Genomic DNA, 20,516 nt, shown 5'->3' with positions numbered 1-20,516 from the left:
AGACTGAAGGGTTCAAAATCTGACTGTGCCTTATAAAAGAGAGAAGACACTTGGGTGACTTTGAAGTGCTGATGATACACAGGTGTAGAAGGGGAAGATCAGGGATCATATAGTAGGACGATCGGGGAAGATCTGAGATATATGTACTCCGTACTCGGGGCCCGAGGAGTAGAGGCCGTACCAGAGGTGGAGGGTCCGGAGCAAAGTACCCAATGAAGAGAATGGACCAGTAAAAGTCTCCAGGTACACACTAAGATGCTAAGGTGGTGGGAGAGGAAGTACGGAGGGAATGGGTGGATGGATCCACGCTGGAGAAAGACGCCATCGCCCGGTCTACGGCTACGACCACGGCTAAGACTCCTTGAGGATTGAGGGGGAAAAAGGACTGAGGAGGGCGGGTGGAGCCTGGTAAAAGTGTGGATATGGCTGTGGGTGGTTGAATGGGTTGATGGAGGGCGAAGAAAAGAATAATGGGCAGAATGGGTCAGGAAAGGTACTACTAGGTACCAGTCCACCACAGTGCCACTAGGTATTTACTCCAGGAGCGATCGAGGCGGACGCTCGTGCGCCCCCCAGCAAGCAGGACGAACGAACGCATGGGAGATCGACGATGACCAGGGAACGGCATCGGCCATGACCCCCCATTGGGCAAGTCCTGGGCGCTGGATCCCTTTGACGGTGGTGATTGGTGCAGGGGCCAGTGGGTCGCCCTTTCGGCCGGACCTTTTTAGCTGCTTCTGCTGCTGGTGGTACGTCCATTGTCTCGGGTCCTGTCATTCAGGTTTAATCCAGGAGCTGATTTTCCATGGTTGTGGGTTGGGCCCTGAGGTAAGCTTTTCCGTCGATCCCCAGTCATGAGTTGGAGAACCCAGGGAGCAGCGCAGCAGCCACTGCCGTGGATGGCGGATGGGAGGGAGGCAATTGGATGATGCTCTCGGATGGAGAGGGAATAATGATCTCCTATCTTTAACCACTGGTACGGTTTGTACCATTCTCAGGCGGCCCAGGTCTCTACCTACGTACAGAGACTCATCTTCCAATCTCCCACTTCTCCGGCAACCCGTGACGGCAGTCATGGATCAGGTACCCAGACCAACCTCCTGGATGCCTTTTCTCGGACACCTATGTAGTGTCTACCCCATTACAATTTACAGTATCAATACTTGACCACTTATCAATTGGACTTGATGGGTCACCTTGTCTAATCGCGGGATTTTGTCAGTTGTCATCTGATACCTTTTATTTTTTCTCTTTATGTCTTTTTGCTGCACTTAGGTCTTTTGGCCCCCTCTTTGCCCCGTCTGCTGTGCAGGAGAATATTCTCATTGGGCTGCTTAGTTGGTATCCCGCCAATAGTGCCATTTGACTTATACTACATCATATTCCCCCTTGTTCATGTCAAACTGACGGCTCGCATCCCCCTTGCGCTTTGCTTTTGCTTTTTATTTTTGATCCTTTTCGCTTGTCTCTCTTTTTTTTATTTCATCCTTTTTTCTTTGCTGGTCCCATCCTTCTGTATTATTATTGATTTTATTTTATTTTTACCTTTTGTCTTCTGCATCTCCCATTGCCAATCGACCTAGAAATTCAGATCTAACACTAAAAATGCACAATGGATGTGGCCCAAAATGGCATTGATAGTCCGATAAGGAAAAGCCAATCTCCTGTGATTAATTAAGATAGAGGTTGTAGGGGAAATTAATGGGGATTGAGATCGTAGATGTGATGTTCACATTCCAAACACAATCCAGACCGGGGCTCTAGTCCTGTGTAGGCATCTTGTTCGCCATCGAGGGCGATCCCCCTACCTAGTAGTAGTCTCTTAGCCTCTTAGGCGGTTTAGTGGCCTCCGGCCTTACCTTACCTAGTGAGCCGTACTTTAGCGGGCGACTTAGTGACTCTAAAGGAGGATCCCCCCCCCAATAGGAGTCTAAACTCGGTCGAGAACTTGGCGCATCTGTCGAACTGCCTGTTTCGGCAAGCAGATGACTGTGGGAGGAGGCAACGGATCCGGAGGGGAAAATCAAATTCAACCCCCTCCGTCTACCTTGAGGTACTTTCACGTTCTAAGGTACATACCTACAGGGGTGTGACAGGTACTAAAATAGGACGGAGTACGGAGTAGATGTAGAAAACCATCGCCGGCCGGGATTATTACTTAGTCACTACCTAGTACCTACTAGGTATGTATGTACATGAATCGGGAACCGTCGATGCGATGCAATGAGTGAGCTGCAATGTCATGCAATGCCATGCGCTGTGATGCGCTGTGATGCGACATTGGTACCTTGGTTCCCTCCTCCAGCACGAGCTGATTGGCATCTTTTCTGATCGTGCTGTTGAAACATGGGTGATAAAACCCTGGACTCATTGGATCGAATATTCCCTCGATTAGTTTGAACCACCATACTCCATGTCTAGGTGTTTGGATGTGTCCACGGAGGATCAAACCAACCTAGTACAACAAAATTTTATATCTACCAAGGACATTAGATACACCATCTGCGTATTAGTACTGACTGCCTCTTAATCATATACATACTCCGTGGGGAGCTGGTCGGTAAATACCGATCAATACCAGTACTGCCTAATCGCCCTCTCTCTTTACCCCAGTTCTTTCAGCTGTTATTATCTACATTCTCTAACGGTGTTGCCTTCAGGCTGTAATCAATGGCGCTGTATCTCCGGAGGACGCACTGGACATGTTGGCAGAATCCACCATTTCTGACAGGTAATCCTCGGAGAAAGTCAAAGGAGGCGATCAGATGGCTTCTCAACCGTTCTTTGTCATGTTGTGGTCCATCGTCAGAGCGATGGTTGTCCATAGGACAAGAGACACTGCGGATGGGGCAAGCCCTGTGCGGAGCCGGCAGCAGAATGTTTTTTTCTCAGCCGTGAAGCAAGCAAGCAGAAGTACAGCTGGCAGGAGGCAAGATGGGCTGGGCCTTTCGGTATGCTCTTGCTTTTCCGCGTTTTCCATCAGGTGCGAGTTCTCCCGCAGGTTGTGTTATATATAGTTTTACTTTTTACGTTTTACTTTTTTCTTTTATTTTCTTTTCGTTTGTATTTCTTTGCCTTGTGTAGTCAGTGGCTTTCCATCCCCGCGATTGCAGAGCTGAAGGCTCAGAAACAATTATCTATGTGCATTGTACATGCATGGATGAATGTATCGATCTCGGCATTCACGATGCATATTGAGGGTTTGTTTTCCTGCAGGTGGAAGAGGTGTATGGACATACGTTTGAACCTAAAGTACCGATGGGCGATGATAACCTTACTTTGCAGACTTGTTGACTTCTTACCCGTTGTCCCTGCAATGGAATTGTACATGCTATGCGCATCATCCGACACGAGCTGTAAATGCATACTGTAGATCCTAATCATTTTGACGGCGCTTGAACCGGAGGATCGAAACCTGACCAGGTAAATGCAGCTGAAGGTCCCAAACAGACTCCGGCCGTTGGAAGTCTTTTTGCTTTCGGAGTTGTCATTGTTTTGCGATCCAGCTCACCTTCTTCCAGATTTGAAAATTTGAGGGTCTCGACCTCAGCGGAATCCCGCTAACACTGGAAGGGCAAACGCGGTCAAACAGCACCAACCAGTTCATCTTACCGCGGTTCACGCTATCAACGACTATACTATTATCTACCGGGGGGTACCAGTGCCTGTGCCTGTGCTAGGCTGTTAGCAGTGCATGACTGGAGACGTAGGGGAAATAGTGTGCGGACTAACGCTGCCTAGTGGTTTTCGATGGTGGAGAGTGCAATCGTGGTGTCCCTCCAAGCAGCACACATCAATGACACCACCACCACCACCGTCACCTCTTCCCCCTCCTTTACCCTTTCCTTCTCTGGGTCTCAAGAAATGAAAATGAAAACCGATTCGGCTGCCTTTTGCGGTGGAGTCGCCTGGATCCTTCCATCTCCATTAGTAGGACCTCTTAAGGCTCTAATCGATCTGGGAGGCAAAAGGGGGCAGAGCGCCAGAGCTATCTCTCCGTTGGGTGGATCTCTGCCACTGATCTTCCCGAGGCCCCTCCCCTCGATAGTAGTCTTGCCCGCCCGGATTGTACCTCTCGGTCCGGTCCAATCCAGAGAATTAGAGAACCCCCCCCTCCCCCGGGAGAAGGCAAACCTTCGGCTGAAAACCAGCTGCTACCTAATTTGAGGGGTTTTCCTACCCAACCGTCATTTCCGCTTTCTCCTGGCGCCCTCGCCCTTCAATTTCCGCGGCGGTGCTTTTTTCGCCATCGATCCCCGATAAGGTTGCGCCCTACGGTTTTCTGATACATCACTTCTGGGCCTGGCTGATGCATTGTTTGCTGCAAACCACCCCAGGCTGTCAGACGATGTAGTGCTTCGGGGACAGGGCGAAGCCCTCCCGCTACAGTCCTTAATTAATCCCCGGCAAGCGACTGATCACGTTGCCACCCTCGTGCGAAGGACAAACTCGACGGGCGAGCACTGACCCCCGACTGCTGCTGAGTCTGGCTGGTCTATCGCCAGGTCTTTCTGCAACCTGCAGGTGTCTAATTCGGGAGTCTTCAGGGCGCGCGATAGGAGATAGCCGAACTTGGGGAAGAAGAAAAGAGACAACTACTGCATCTCGTCAGCTCCCCGTCGTGCGTCGGTAGGTCAGTCTAGTAGTTTCGTACAGATGGACAAGCAGGCAGCGTAGCGTGCCTTCGGACGGATGATTTTCATACTTCCGTCACCGTGGCTGGCTAGAGTGGAGGCCAAGGAAGTGTGGGTGCACCACACGGATTTGAATCTGGAGGGATTATGGAGTACCACAAGGATTGAAAAGCTGGCGGGTGAAATGTGGCCCTGCGCCCATCGTTGCGAGAGTGTACCTGCATCTCCGGTGATTCGCCCACCGGGATGACAGGTTCGCTGTCGTCTGCGACGAGGATACCGTAGATATGGCGTACTTTGGAACGCTCTGACACCACGCTACGCTCAGCCCCAATGGAGTGGAGGGTGAGTACGCCAAACCTGATATACATAGCACAGGGGAGTCTAGGATAGATTAATCGCAGTCGAACGTGTGTTTGTGTGTGTGAGAGAGAGAGAATTGTGAAGCACCCCGTCTGTTATAGTTAGATTGCTTGGTTCTTATTTTATCTCTAATCCCGGTCTTAACTTCTCTCAGTCTTGGGATAGGACGCTAAGGGCGGGGATCGGATTCCAGCTTTTGATCTCCAGGGACCAAGTCAAGGAATCTACGACTGATCAGCCCAGAAACAAGAAAGGGGAGAGCGAGAATCGCTACTACTCCGTACCGGAGCACGATTCTTCCTAATCCCCAGTTATGACCCAAGCAGGTGCGTTTTTCTTTCTCCCCGGCCCGATAATCGTGACCGTGCCCGCCGATGGCAACAACCTTAGTAACGACGTTCTAACTGGCGAAAATAGAAAAAGGGAATTTTTCTTAAAAAAAAAAAAAATCTCTTCCAGAGATCCGAGGTCCATGGATTCCGAAACCATCCCAAGGAACCCGATCCCTTAACCTTTCGGTGGCTATACTGCATTCGTTGGACCCTTCCGAGCCAGCCGGTCAGTATTGTGGACAGCCCCAAGGGCTCAACGGCCACCGGAGTCGCTTGCTCCTGACCGTCTGCCAGGATACTTTTTGCTAGAACCGTTTCACCATCTCCAGGGCGAAGATCCGAAGGCTCTCAATGGCCGTTCCGGTGTCCTACGGTCGGATCCGCACGTGGGCTGTCGACGAGCCTAAACAGCCTCCATGAGCATGCAATCAACGAGGGCTTATCCCAGCGTGTTGTCATCGGTGTTACGTCTAGATTACTTCTTCTATTATTATCACCCCGGTTGATAACAGACATTTTTTTGGCCGTGATGTTCCCTGTGCGGAGAGCCGAGGTGAACCACTCACTCACACTGAATTAATCGGATGCTGGCCATCGGAAGTGATGGCCGCCGAAGAAACCCCGGGAAATCATCGTCTCAACCACACGGCCAGCCCTCCCGATGGGGAATCTGCACGTTCGGTGCTGGTGATGATCGTGAGTGAGGTGTGCGGTACCTGGAAATGAGCCGGCAACAGGATCATCCGCTAGAGAATCACATGGCCTCCCTTCACCTCTTGCAGCGCACACACCCTGCGCCCTGTCTGCTGTCACCCTCATCGCATCGTCGACTCGGTCTGGGCTTCCGATGGGGGCCTACACTTGGATTTCATTTTCTTGTCCCCAGCCGGAGACCCGCCTTGCAGATCATACCAGGGAATAGTCCGTTCACTTCCAACTCCATCAGACTACCTCCTACTCTGCGCTACTGCTAACGATCCTAATTCAATATCCATAGTGCTATACACAGTAGTAGCTCGATTAGTTAAGCGCTGGTCTATGAATTTCAAATCTTCCCCACCTACCTATCTAGCAATCACAGGTCGCCATCTTCCCTCAACCCCAACGGTTCCCCCCCACACATGCGCAGACTAATGCGGCTGGAGGATCATTGTCGGCGGAGCTAGCATTCCTCCGGATATCCATGGAGCAATTCTTTCCTAAACGGTTCTCGCGAAGCCGTCAGGCCAACAGGCTGCATCAAGATGAGGAGAGGATCACAGCGGTAGCAGCTTAAACCCCGCAAGTCTCCGAATCCGTATACATCTCCGTCATGAAGAGTATTTAGACTTTCATCCGAAAATCGCCAAACGGGCGTTTTCCCGTTTTGGGAATGCGCTGGGGCTTCGTGGCTCAAGTGACATTATCGTGGTTTGTCCATGCCCACGAGGAAAATCAAAGTCGTGGGCAGCCTTACCTCGACCACTCATTCACCCAAGGTCCTCCAGTCTCAGGCAGGCAGCCAATCAGCCAGATTTTGGCTCCTTCGATGCCTTCCCCATCTCCAGATTGCTGATCAGTGGGGATCTCTCGTTATGGAGCAGGTCAGGTGAAGGGGTGAGGGAATGGTTGGACGTGTAAATCTGCCTGCCTCGTCCACCCAGGGTTCAATCAGACAAGAGCTCGTGGCGTCTGTTGGAGACAGCCGTTGTGCCGGACGTGCATCTGGTACGACTCCAACTGCTTCCATCCCTCGGTTCGGGATTATCCTGGGTCGATCAGAACTTCTTAGTTGGTCAATCGATCATTGCACCGTACTGCGTCATCGGAGGCTTCCTGGCGATAAAGTTCACGTGGGTGCGCGCGCATTTCTTCACGGATAAGTCGCTCGGCAATGCGGTGGCCCTCCTACTCCCGGGATCGTCTCAGTTCCGTGGTACGATCCTTGTTCTATGTAACCTTTGAGGGTGAAAGCAGAACTCTAGGCCGAGGGTACGGCCAATTCATCTCGGATCTCAGGGCGAATATGCTCGAGGCATCTTGGCTGAGACACATATCATTTCCACCGCCTATTCCCTCTGGGCACCAGTTCGCAGTACTGACCACAGAGGGTTAGCTTACTGAGCGGCGAGGATGGGATGGAGCCCGTTTCCATCATATAGTATGCATGCTAAGATAGTATGCCCGTGGGGCCACTTGTCTCCTGCCTAATCAGACATAGCAGCCGTTCGCATTGGCCGTAAATTGCATAGGTTTCAGAAATAGACTTCAGGTACGGGGTAAATATATGTGGATCTAAACTCTAACTACCTTAGGTTGACCTCTCTCCTTCCTGCTTCTCGCTGGTATATTCCACCAGCCCTTTAGGGATCGAACTGGAACCGAGGCGCTCGCTCCTGAAGGTTTTTCCACCCTCCCATCGGCAAATTAATATGCTGTTTGAAACCAGCACTCCACCCTGATACCACAAATGCTGCCCCCGAAGCTCTGGACTGTCTATGCTCTCTCATCGTTGGTCAAGCTATCTCCGGGGCCAGAGGGGCGATGGACAAGCTACATCCGAGACAAGACAGGCGATGGCAAGCTAAGTCCGGACCCAGAGAGGCGACACAGTCCGCAGAAGCGTGTCAGGGTCCAGTGTCTCGGGCCACATGGCGACAATTGCTGACCCTTCCTGTGCGAGTCTAGCCCATGTAGCTGGCAAAATGCAGGAGTGTTACAGGTGTCCTCATGTTTCACAATCCCTCACAGCTATCGACCGCGACATGCCCGTCAATCAATAAGTCAACAAGGTGGATATTAGACCACCCCGATACTGGAAACGCCCGCGACGGTTTCTAAACGGTTGGGCCAACACTGGGTGGTCACTTGAAAATCAATGTTTGGGACAGTTCATCGTGACCAGAAGCACGTAATGTAAAGCCAGGACGGGCTGGGTTCATACTTCCGCTTAGGTATATTCTAGATCTTAAGTAGCACTATCATGCCCATCCAATCATGTCAAGCCTCCATGGAGGCACACAGGAGCGACATCCAAGTGTAGAACCAGAAGATAAAGAAGTTGGAGTATAAAGTAGGGCTGAAGGATAAGAAATATGAATGGTAAAATATAAGATACAACAGCAGCATCTACAGAGAGATCTTCCTTCTTCGTCTTTTTGGAGGGTGGCCCCTTTCTCTCCCGGATACAAAAAGCAAAGAGGAGAAAACAGAGAGAATTTAACGCCCGCTAAACACCATCCCTTGTTCTTTTCATCACCTTGCGCTATCAAGGCTTGAGAGGGGGGGGAATCCGAAGTATGTGCGTGTGCGCACACATAGGAAAACGAACAACTAGAGCCCAAGTGGAGGAGGTACAAAGAAAGTAAAAGAAAAGAAAGAAAGAAAGAAAGGGAAATAACCATGCAAATAGAATTACATAGGACGTGCTGCCTTGTTGCTTTGGTCCTTTTCGTAGCCTAACACACTCCATCATCCTGTCCCTCATGTCCGGATTTCTCGTCTCATCTTTCAACGACGTCTCTTGCGGAGACGATGCTCCTTACCCTTCTTGGACTTTTTCTTGCCTTTGTCTGCTGGCAGGACGAGCGGTTCGTCCTTCATATTCCATTCCATGAACTGCAGGAGGTAGTTGTCGATGTGTCCCGGCTGCAGGGACTCGACATCCACGGGCTCGTCAGCTGCGTGTACCTGCGGCGAGGCCAACAGTTGCGGTCCAGGAGTTGCACCCGCTGTTGTAGTCCCTTCCTCGGGCCCGATCGTGGGCCCAGTCGCCAACGGTGTTCCGGCCTGAGTTTGGCCAGGGGTGCGGTCATCGAAGTCGCCGTCATCTGCATGTTCCAACTCCTTCTGGGCGTTCTTGGCTGCGTCGATGTCTTCTTTGTCTTCGGCTTGCTCGAAGACACGGGCACTGCCGGAGACGCGGTTCTCAAGGACCCGGTCCATGGCTGCACTGGCTTCGTCCTGGCTCTCGAGGGCATCTTCGGTGTCGATCATGTCACGGACATCTAATTTGGTGAAGTAGTCGGTCGTGAATTCCCCTTCTTGGATGACGACATCGTCGAGCATGCGCTTCTGGTTGGCCTTGCGGAGGATGTTGGATTCAATGGTGTACTCCGAGACAAATCGGTAGATATGCACGTCGCGTGTTTGTCCGATACGGTGGCAACGGTCCTGACACTGCTTGTCCATTGCGGGGTTCCAGTCTAGATCGTAGAAGATGACCGTGTCAGCGCCTGTCAGGTTGATACCCAGACCACCGGAACGACTGGACAGGATGAATGCCAAGATCCGGTTGTCGTTGTTGAAGCGATCAGTAAGGATCTGACGCTGTTCGACCTTGGTAGTACCGTCTAGCCGGAGGTATCGATGTCCGTGGATGTTGAGGAACTGTTCCAGGATGTCGAGCATCTTGGTCATCTGGGTGAAGATCAGGGCCCGGTGGCCACCGGCTTTGAGGTCGCGAAGCAACTTATCGAGTCTCTGTAATTTGCCGCAGTCGTACTGCAGCAGTCTCTTGTCGGGGAATGCGATGGAGAGACGCATCTGTGCCTCATGGAATGGGTCATATGACGGAAACCGCTCTTTCTTCGTAAGGTACCTGGTTTCTATGGGAGTCAGGGCTGCCTCGGTGATCCCAGACGCCACCGCGGCAGGGGTAACGCAGGCGAATCTCTGAACATATCCATCCATGGCCTGAGAACGTTCTTCGACAGACAAGATCATCGACGCGAGGATGGACGACCGGCTCGATAGCCAGTCGGCCAAGGAGCGCTTTCGCAGGGGCCCGTTAGAGGTAGGCCGCTGCTTGCTATCTGCCGTGAGAAAGTCGATGAGACTTGATCCGTACACCGGACGGCGACCGTGACGCTTGGATTCGAAGTAAAGACATCTCTCTAGCTCTGCCATCCTCCTCTTCCGAGACTCGTTCTCGAGCGCATCCAAGGTAGACTGCACCGTGGTGCCATTGAAGCTCATCTGCCAGTTGGTGCGGTGGTACTGGCGTTCCCGCAGCGTATTGAAGGGGCCGTACGCCATGAGCCTGGTACTGTCATCGGCCAACCGCCGAGAGATATCTTCTCGCGAGATGGGTACCAAGTTGAGAAAGTCTAGGTCGAGCCTGGTGAGTGGGTGCTCATACAATAATCGCCGGCGAACGAGAAGGTCCTTGACCTCGTAGTCCGTAGCCACAGAACGGGACATCGCGAACGACGTAGAGATGGGCCGGGTCTCGAAGAGGTCCGGATGGTTGCAGACCTTCCTCAATTGCATAAGACAATTGATGATGGACAGGTAGTTTCCAGACGCAAGGGTTTCCTTTGTCTGCGCGCGGGACATGAAGCCATCATACAGGAATCTCTGACGCTTCGAGAGTCTGCAATAGACGACATGCTCATATTTGGCCGGCATCTGCTTCTCCACATCGGCTTTAAGACGACGTAAGATGTAGGGTCGAAGCACGGTGTGCAGCTTGGTGACCACTCGCTTTGCTTCTTCATCCATCGTTTCTCTGCCATGCTCTAGAATTTGCTCCACAGGGCGTCGGAACCACTCTGAGAAATTCCTCAGATCTGCAAACCCTTCGATCCCCTCTTCATCGCCATCGGAAGGCATTAGAAAGAACAGTAGCGACCATAGCTCAGTAAGGTTGTTTTGGAGCGGTGTGCCGGTGAGCAGGAGTCGAGCCCGGGTTCTGAACGTGAGCAGGGCTTGCCACCTCTGCGAGCGAAAGTTCTTGATGTTGTGCGCTTCATCAAGGATCATATAATGCCAGCTTCTTCTCTTCAGAACTTGCTGATCCTGCAGGACTAGTTGGTAGGACGTGATCAAGACATTCCAACTTGTATCATCCATCCAGCCCTTTCGCTTTTGCCGACGCTCCTCTTGGTTTCCATAATAGGTCATGATTTTGAAGCCGGGACACCACTTCTTGAACTCCATCTCCCAGTTGAGAATCACACTGGTGGGCACGACGACCAAGTGTGGACCCCAAACCTCATGCTCCACGGCCAAGTGTGCCAACAATGCTATCGTTTGTATTGTTTTACCAAGACCCATTTCATCAGCGAGAATGCCGTTAATGTGGTTTGTATAGAGTCCAGCAAGCCAATCCAGACCAAAATGCTGGTACTCCCGCAGAGTGCCTCGGAGAAGGTGCGGTACCAGCGTTTTCAATCCAGGAGCAGGAGATTCACTCGGCTGCGGGGGTTTCTCTGGATTTTCGTACGATGAGACAGATTCGGGCTCCGATGGTTTGGTGGCAAGTGTCCCCGGGGATGCTTCACTCGAGGGTTCGCCGCTTTGGTAGGCTTCGTGGTGGACATCGTGATGGACATCGTCATTCTCCTCAGGGGGCTTATCCTGGACTATTTCATCGTGTTCGTCAGGCAGAACTGTGTCTTCATTGTCAAAGACGTCTGTCATTTCGACATCGGGGGTCTCATTTTCGGCGGGAGTAAGCACAGGAGTTGACTCCGAGGAACGTTCAACAACCGACTGGGATTTGGCATCGATTGGATTGACGGGTGAGTCAGGGGCAGAAAGAGATGCCGACACAGGCTCGGGGTCAGTAGCAGAAAGGACTTCGGTTTGATCATGCGGTATTGATTTTTCTCGCGCCGGTCCATTGGGCACGAGGGAGACCTCATCAGGATCCTCCGGTTCCTCGTCGTCATCCTCTGCAGCTGATGTTAATTTGCCATCGGCGTCGTCGCCCACGTCCACGCCATCATCGCCCTCATCAGCATCGCTATGTTGGCTGCTATAGTTCAGTGCCATATCATTGGAGGGAAAGAAACCCAATAATCCAGGCCCATCGCTCTCCGCGTCAGAGTCGGCTTCGGATTCTTCGTCCTCGCTGTCGTCCATATCGCCGTCCATATCAGTAGAGTCTTCTTCGCTGTCGTCCAGGAGCACGGGATCCACTTCTTCGAGCTCAGGCTGCATCTCTGCTGACAAAACCAGGGACTCGGTAGCACGATCTATGGCACGATCAACGTCCGAGGTATCACTTCGGTCGGAGAAAACTGTGGCATCAGAAGCCACTGACTCGCGATCGGAATCATTGTTATTGGTGGGCAGGTTAGCATATTTCAACCGCAGTTCCTCCGCAGTCAAGCCTTCGTCATCATCCATGTTCTCCTCATCTTCACTCTCTGAGTCCGTAGATGACATATTATCTTCATCTTCCGAATCATCCGATAACTCATCCGTATCCTCTTGCTCCCCATCACTGGAATCGGGCACGTCGCTCCCGCCTTCTCCAAGAATCTCCATGCGGCGCTTCTCGAAAAGCATTGTAGATTGTTTGATCGCACGATCCAAAGCCTGTTGGTCTTCAGCTTTCCGCTCCTCCTCCCAACGTGCTAAACGCATCTGGTCCACCTCCGCTCGAGCTAGGTCGAACATCTTCTGGAGGTCCTTGGCCAGCTGCTTGCGCTTTCCGCGCATCTCCTCCTGCTGTTCCCGTAGAATATCCTCCGGGTCCTTGTTACGCTTCTTCCACGCGTCCGCACACCACTGAGCGAATAGTCTGGCCGTGTTGCGATGACGCCTATGTTCCTGGTCGAGGAGCTTCTTGAAGTACAACGCATGCGCGACAAGATGGTCCTGGTGCGAATACTGCTGTGGCGGCTCCTCTTGTTGCTCGGGCAGATATGCAGAGCAAACCTCCGGGCTTAGGAGTCCTCCCGATTCAGCTGCTACTGCTATTCGACGCCTCTTCAGGGCCTCCTCGAGCGCGCCAGCCGGTGTGAGTACCGAAGAATCTCGTATTCTCCCATCTTCACTCTCCAACCATTCCTTGAACGAGCCGTACTTCCGCGGGGCCAGGACGTGCCCTGGATGCTGAATGCCGATGGGCAGCCTTTTGACCTTGATCCGCAGCCGTGGACCCCGCTGACCAAACTCATCCTCTTCCGCATCCTCATATTCCGCATCATCGGCGTCGACCATTGACACCGAGACGTTATTCATAGAGGAACGATGTGGTCGATTGGAGCCGACAGAGCTAATATTCGAGGTCCGGCGCCAAGTGCCAGAGCTATAGGATCGTGTTCGTGCGTTCGGCTGCCTGGGGGCGGGTGACTGAGAGATACGACGGCGCCTGCTGGCGGACCCTCTTATAGTTGTAGTCCTCGGGGAGCCATTGACTGCGGTGCTGCCCCCGACCGACCTCGCGTTTAACTCCGGCTGCGACGGCGACATCGACGACAGGGAAGCGACTCCCCTCGTAGCACTGGAAGAATTCCTGCCTATGGCCTTATTCTGGGCCTTGCGCGTGTGTCTTTTGTCGGATGGACTCTGCAAATCGAGGGGGAGCGCGTTGACTCGGGAGGACTTACGCCTCCCATCCTGGATGAAGGATGTTGGCCCATCGACACCAGCCTTCTTCCATGGAGGTGATGCTGCACGGGGGGTCGAGCGACGAGAGGAAATAGGACCGACAAGCTTCCGCTTCTTGGAGGGAGGACCTTCGAGCTGATCGGTTGCGGGGGTGATTTCGTTCTCTTTAAGCTCGGAAGGAATCGAATCATCGGTCAGCGACTCGGTTGGATGCTTGGGCAAAGGAAGGTCGGTCGAGAAGGCCTCGGGTTTGGGGGTCACGCATTCATCTTGGTGGGAGATTCCGTTCGGACTGCCGTTTTGCATGTCTTGTAACCACGGAGACAGGGGCCCTGTGCACAGCTGACCCCAGTTTTCCCAACGAGGACGCGGTCAAGGGGGAAGAAAATGGCATCAATGGGTAGCGGTAAGTGAGTCAAGGTGCCACCAGAAATTTGGCATAGTTATCGGCACGGGGGCGTGACGGGTGAACGGAAAACCACAGGGATGGCAAGTTTGCGTGAAGAGGTGGTTTTTTCATTCATAGAGTGACGAAGAGAGTACTGGGGGGGGGATCTGAGTATGTAAGCAACGCGGCCAACCTCAGGCAGGGCACCCGCGACCATCCTTGCCTGAGGCATATATATGATCTCCACCAATCACAGCCCCCCAAATCCCGTCATCGAGACGGCCGTTTGCACTTCATCTCATGGTCCGTCTGAGCCTTCCGGTCCACCCCTAGTTGTCTTCACCTCCCTTCATTCCCCCAATTCTCGACAGCACAAACAGTCAGTTCACCCGAGCTCTGCCACCCGCTAGTCCTCTCTTTCCGGCCGCCTCGATCCCATTGCTAACCTAGATCGCTAGATGCTGGCCCAACGAATCTTGGCCCGCCGCCTGCCTCAGGTGGCCGCCCGGCACACCGTGCCTCGTGCCTCATTCTCCCAGGTCCGGAGTCTTGCGGCTGCGGAGGCCGAAGACCCATTGCAGGTAGGATGTGTACTAGGACCCCAATTTCTAGCTTCCTCCAACGATTGACACCGCTTGGGCTCGTCATGCAGAACGGCAACTACCAGAACCCGCCCCGTGTTAAGCGCGCCTTCAGAGACCCTTATGGCGATTGGTGGGACAAGCAGGAGAGACGAAACTTTGGCGAGCCTGTCCACGAGGAGAACGAGATTCTTGGTGTCTTCAGCCCCGAACAATATACCCACGTCACAGCTCGCAAGGGTCTCTTCCAGCTCGGAGCGTTCGTTGTTACCTTCCTGGGAGTGTGCAGCGTCGTCAGCCTATTCTACCCTGACAGGCCCAGCGTCCCCAGAACCTATCCCGACGGCTTGGAGAAAGAGCTCGGAGGACCGGGTGCTGCTCCGGTGCGTGCCTGATTCCCCTTATAGAATATCGGTCAGCCCATGCGCTAACAAAGGAGATGTAGGCTCGTAAGCCCACTGAGGCCAGCTGGTGAGCAGATCTACATGGTGTGTACATAAATACAATACGAATTATTTCTCTCGGCGCCCATGGCGGTGTTCTTTAGTCGATGCTGGTGGAGAGGGCTCGTCCTGGTGACCGGGCGTGCGGAAGTATTTTCCAGGCTCTGATATCTACGGCATCTCCCTTGCTGATGCACACTTACGGTGGGGTGGGGGTGTTTAGAGTGTCGAGCGCGAACTCCATATACGGGGAGGAAGAATCATATAATCATGATCCAAGGGTCCAAACAGGCGATTAGGGAGGAGACCACCGGGAAAGGTGATCAGGGAAAAAGAACACTCGAGTCTGCTATATCTGAGGATACTCTGCAATGGGCTGCTTTTCTGTAATGGATACGCGATTCCCCAGTTGGCCCGTGGGATGTAGACTAAGCGGTCTAGATCACGAAAGTAGCCACCACATGCCTACGGCGCGGGAATGCACACGGTAGAAATGTCAGAGGGAGTGCGCGAATGCCTGTCCCTCGGCTGTCGAATATTTGGCATCTCTGGGCCAGGGGTTTGGCGGGTTGACGATGGTGCGACTGGCAGCAAGACGCCCACTACGTCAGTCGGGTCGGGAGCTTTTTTCTGTTTCAGGTGCCGCAGAGCAGACCACCAACCACCACCGTGGACCACTGTGAATCACCACCGCAACAACGACCACTGCCCCTTTCTTGCTCGTCCCTTTAGCCGCCAACATTCCCCGCGGCGTTTCCCACCCAGTCTGGCTCCGCCTCCTCGATTCTGAGAATTGAGGGATTTTGCCCAGGCTCTCTTTCTTGCGTGGTATTTCCCTCCCCCCTCCAGCTGATGCTGGTGGTTTGATCGCGAGCGACTCCTCTCCATCCATGGTCCCGCCCTCCGCTCCTCCCCTCTCACCCCCGAACACAGCAAGATCTGGATAGAGCCCCGAGTTTCCATCTTCCCGCTCATGTCGACGGCATCTACTCAGTCCCGAGGCATTAACCGACGGATTAACAGCCTTCAGAATGAATCCCGCCATTCGCGCAGTCTCTCGGGGTCCCGCAGACGCCCCGTCAACTCCTCAACAGCCTACAATTACGCTCTCCGAGTAGCCTACCTAGCTTATCTCCTCCAGCCTCGCTCGCGTCGTGTGCAGAATGTGCCCGTCCCTCAGAGGCCTAAAAGGGCCTCTACCTCGTTTCACGACCTGATGAGCGATTTCTCTCTAGTGCGAGACTCCAAGAGTACCCGCATCCCTCATGGATTCATCGCAGAGCTGGAGAAGAGGTTGACAGGCGTCCTGATTGGAAAGGAAAAGCGGAAAGAATACCAAGACACGCTGGTCGTGAGGACATTCGCTGCATTTCTCAATACCCTTAAGGACCAGTCATTTAAGAAGCGCATGGAGAAGGACCGGCGGGCCGAAGACCTCGTCCTAATCTTCTACTCGAATGCGACTAAGGAGCTTAGCAAAGGAAAAGACCCAGAAGATGATCACTGGAAGCTTATGGTAGACAGACACGTGGCACTTTTCGTTCGTTTGTTCGCGCTTATCTTAAAGGATCACGACTGGGCAAAAGAACGACCTGAGCTGGCAAACCGTCTGTCGGTCCTGGAGAACAAACTGCTTTCCCAGGATCAGGATCTCGTGCAGACAAACGGCACAACTACGGTGGAAGTTGTTGCCCCTCTAAGTTACGATGTCAAGGACATGCCACTTGTACAACACGTGGCGAGAATCTTTGACGTGAATTTAAGCCAGGTACAGGCAGACATAGATAAGAATAAAGGGGCCTGGACCGGAAAATCGGCACTGCAGGATTTGAAAGCTTACCAGGCTCATCTAAACCTCAAGACTCGGAAAACATTGTCTCAGGAAGACTTTGAAAGTGAGGAAGCATATGAGCTTTGGAAGAAAAATGAGGGCCCTGATTTGTCGCAGATGATGCTTGCTATTGTACAGTCGAACCCAGAACTCGCCAAAAGCACCCCGGGTGCGCTTCCACATTTCAATCCAAATGCTGGTGACCAGGATCCGGCGGGGGAGCTCTCGAGGACAAACTCCGATAGGCCGTCGTCGTATGTCATAGATCAGTCTCTGGATCTCAGTTCACTGTCTTTGGGCGATGACGGTACTGAGCCTTCGGATGAGTCTGATACATATACGTACATACCTCAAGATCCCCGGTTTATGTATCGGTTTATACTAGCTCGGACCCTGAGCCATGACCTGAAAGACCGCGAGATCGAGGCGACGCAGGCTACGTCGGAGGTACCGTCAATGAAGCTCTTTTCAAAACAGTCGACGGAGTTCCTAAACGAGGTCTGCCTTCGCTGGCGGATCCCCAACTATTCCAGGATAGTCTTGTTTCTGGATGTTGCCCGGTCCAAGTTTGTGGATAACGAAATCGATCTCAATACACTTGATTCGGCTTTCACTTTCGTGAAAGAGTCCTCATCTGCAGAAGGCAAGAGGCGCAGTAGCTTTGTCGCTTCCGTTCTTTATGACAGGCAGAAGTGGACGATCCATGACCTTCTGTTAATGCAGCAAATACTATCCTCCCTTCATGAAGCCCTGCTCAGGGAGCTGTACGATGTGATGATGGATTGCTACGAAGGAAAGCCTCGTCCCATCGGTCCGGTAATGTATGTACTGGAGAACCATATTCAACTGGATCCTAACTACACCGAGGATCTCGAGGATATCGAGCGTTTTCGCTCATATGTGCAGGACGGGCTCGCACAAAAAGCAGCTGAGAAGTATCAAGAGCTTTTGGGACAACTGATCCCAGTCGAGCCGGAGTCCTGGGAGCTGGACCACATCATCCAACTTTGTGATGCCATCACTAAACTTGCACAGAAAATTAGAAAACGTTACCGGAAAAATCCTGAGATCATGGGGTAAGACGCCGTATCTACCATTCAATGTGCTGCTCGCTGACTGAAATGCAGAGTCAACCCTTACTTGATCTTGCTGTCCAATGTGCTTCCAATATTCTCAGAGGATGCTCACGAGATGGTAATTAGGATTATTGAGCTCGAGAAAGTGAGGGGTGAGGAGACCGATATTCAAGATGGATTCGACCTGTATAGACAGCTGGCGGACATCCGTCGTCTCTTCACCGAAGCCCTTCCTGAGTACGCCCCCCCCCCGGGGGATTGCCCGATGGAGTCAGCGCTAACTAAGAATACAGTGTCACCTTCCCATTCCATGTCGAGGGTCTGATGGAAGAATTTGTGTGGCGGTGGATCCGCCTGACTGATGCAAAGGTTGCGGACTGGGTTGAACAGGCAGTCAAGCAAGATGCTTTCAGTGTTCGAGCGGACGGCATGGCGGAAGAAGCGGTTCCGGAGGAAAACCGACATAGCGTATCTGTAATCGACATTTTTCGCTCCTTCAATCAGGTTGTCGAGCAGATGATCTCCCTTGAGTGGGATGATGATTTCCAGTACGCCAAGTTCATGACCGCCCTGTCCAAATCCATAGGGGGCGGCGTGGCAAGATACTGTGAATCCTTGGAGCAGATGTTCGCTAGGGAGATGGATCGACTGTCTCCCGATCAAGAGGCTGCTATGAACCAAACCGCCCAAGAGAGGCTGATGCAATTTGCCAAGGAAGCATGGACGAGCAAAGAAAAAATCGAGCCGTTCCAATTCTTTCCCGAGGTATGTATTTCCATCTAGAGACTGTCAGCCCGGCTAACGAGGATCCAGTCTCTGGTCAAACTGAATAACGTCGAATATGCCCTTTCTCAGCTAGACAAGTTGGAAACCGAAATCAATGTTGACGGTTGCGCAGAAGTGATAGCAAGCCATGCTCAACCCCAGCTCCAGAAGATCCGTAAGTCTACGACATATGTTTTCACTGTCAAGGTGGTGGAAGCAGAAGACTTGAAGGCGTGCGATATGAACGGTGGAAGCGACCCCTACGTTGTGCTGGCCGACGAATACCAGAAGCGCATAGCCAAAACTCGCATTATCTACAACAACCTCAACCCGCGGTGGGACGATGCTGTCGACATAACAACGCAGGGGCCGGTTAATATCATCGCAACAATCTGGGATTGGGATGCCGTCGGTGACCACGACTACGTCGGTCGGACTTCTATTAAGCTCGACCCCGTGCATTTCAGCGATTTCCTGCCAAGGGAGTACTGGCTCGATTTGGATACACAGGGCCGACTGCTACTTCGCGTGAGCATGGAAGGGGAACGCGATGACATACAGTTCTACTTCGGCAAAGCGTTCCGAACGTTGAAGCGGACGGAGAGGGACATGACTCGCAAGATCACGGAAAAGGTAAGCAATAGGCCATCATCTCTCGGGCGTCTTCAGAACCGTTGCTGACATCGGAAACTCTAGCTCTCCGCATATATCAGCCATTGTCTATCGCGCCGGACGTTGAAATCATTGTTATCCCGAGGGCTGAGTATTTCCAGCGTATCCAATTTCTTGAACCGGAATCGAGCCCAATCGACCACTGCCACCCCGTCCAATGCGGACGTGGAAAACGCGCTGACCCCCCTCTTCGACTACTTCAACGATAACTTTGCGATCATGAACAAAACTCTCACCTCGGAGGCCATGAAAATGGTCATGGCACGTCTGTGGAAAGAAGTGCTTGCTACCATCGAGAGTTTGCTGGTACCCCCATTGTCCGACAAACCCTCCCACCAAAAGCCCCTCACAATGCAAGAGGTGGATGTTGTCTCGCGCTGGCTGGTGCTTCTGTTGAACTTCTTCCACGCCGTTGACGAAGAAACTGGCGAAGCCAATGGCGTTTCAATTGATATCTTGAAATCGCCCAAATACCATGAGATTCAGACCCTGAACTTCTTCTATTTCGAGCCCACCGAGACTTTGATCCGCACCTCTGAGCGGATGGCCTCTGCGACGATCTCTCGCCAGCAGGCCAACAAGAACCGGATCTCTGCTCCACCACACCTCGGTGCCGCGGGGACCGGCAGCGTCCTGGGCCTCCCCAGCGCACGTCGGGCCAAGAGCATCATGCTCTCGCGGAACCTTGGCACGATGAAGAAGATGAAGGAGGAGAAATGGCGGGAGGCTCAGGCTGAGCCGAACGACGACATGATCCTCCGAATTCTACGTATGCGTCCAGAAGCCGCAGGCTATCTGCGCGACCGCAGTCGGCAAAAGGAGCGACTGGCGGCGGCAGCGGCGGCAGATGCCATTGTGAAACAGAGCCTGATGGCGGGGGCGGGGGGCAGGATGACTGGGACCCTGGGCCGGCGATGAAGGTTCGGAGGGACTGGGCCGACATTCGCGGTCTTTTGTTATGTTGTTGTTAACTTTCACACTGTGTTTCACTCTGCGTTTCAGCATGATGCAACATCGTTTGGCTTCTTTGATATGGACGTGATGATTCCCAAATCTAGTTTGCAATTCAGGGAGCACTGCGCCTACAGGGTGGACGTTGTTTGGGAAGC

General features: G+C 52.7%; 3 protein-coding genes across 3 annotated transcripts; 2 read left to right on the top strand and 1 right to left on the bottom strand.

Moving 5' to 3' along the window:
* Nucleotides 1-8,702: 8,702 nt before the first annotated feature.
* On the bottom strand, nucleotides 8,703-14,170 carry swr1 (putative SNF2 family helicase/ATPase (Swr1)). The gene has a single exon (XM_025606027.1). It carries the CDS (start codon nucleotides 13,955-13,957, stop codon nucleotides 8,819-8,821), a length of 5,139 nt encoding a protein of 1,712 aa, XP_025464677.1. The 5' UTR covers nucleotides 13,958-14,170; the 3' UTR covers nucleotides 8,703-8,818.
* Nucleotides 14,171-14,401: 231 nt separating this feature from the next.
* Nucleotides 14,402-15,438, top strand: BO94DRAFT_537965 (uncharacterized protein). Its single transcript, XM_025612387.1, has 4 exons — nucleotides 14,402-14,418; nucleotides 14,498-14,620; nucleotides 14,692-15,003; nucleotides 15,066-15,438. Exons 2-4 carry the CDS (start codon nucleotides 14,498-14,500, stop codon nucleotides 15,093-15,095), a joined length of 465 nt encoding a protein of 154 aa, XP_025464676.1. The 5' UTR covers nucleotides 14,402-14,418; the 3' UTR covers nucleotides 15,096-15,438.
* A 507-nt stretch (nucleotides 15,439-15,945) lies between these two features.
* Nucleotides 15,946-20,465, top strand: BO94DRAFT_188702 (C2 domain protein). Its single transcript, XM_025606026.1, has 5 exons — nucleotides 15,946-17,970; nucleotides 18,022-18,207; nucleotides 18,264-18,735; nucleotides 18,784-19,368; nucleotides 19,432-20,465. The coding sequence occupies exons 1-5, from the start codon at nucleotides 16,037-16,039 to the stop codon at nucleotides 20,323-20,325; spliced, it is 4,071 nt and encodes a 1,356-aa protein (XP_025464675.1). The 5' UTR covers nucleotides 15,946-16,036; the 3' UTR covers nucleotides 20,326-20,465.
* The last annotated feature ends 51 nt before the right edge of the window (nucleotides 20,466-20,516 follow it).

The sequence above is a fragment of the Aspergillus sclerotioniger genome (assembly GCF_003184525.1).
Source record: "Aspergillus sclerotioniger CBS 115572 chromosome Unknown BO94scaffold_25, whole genome shotgun sequence".
Classification (NCBI taxonomy): Eukaryota; Fungi; Ascomycota; class Eurotiomycetes; order Eurotiales; family Aspergillaceae; genus Aspergillus; species Aspergillus sclerotioniger.
The sequence above is the reverse complement of the archived record's forward strand: the minus strand, read 5'-3'. Positions and strand labels throughout refer to the sequence as shown.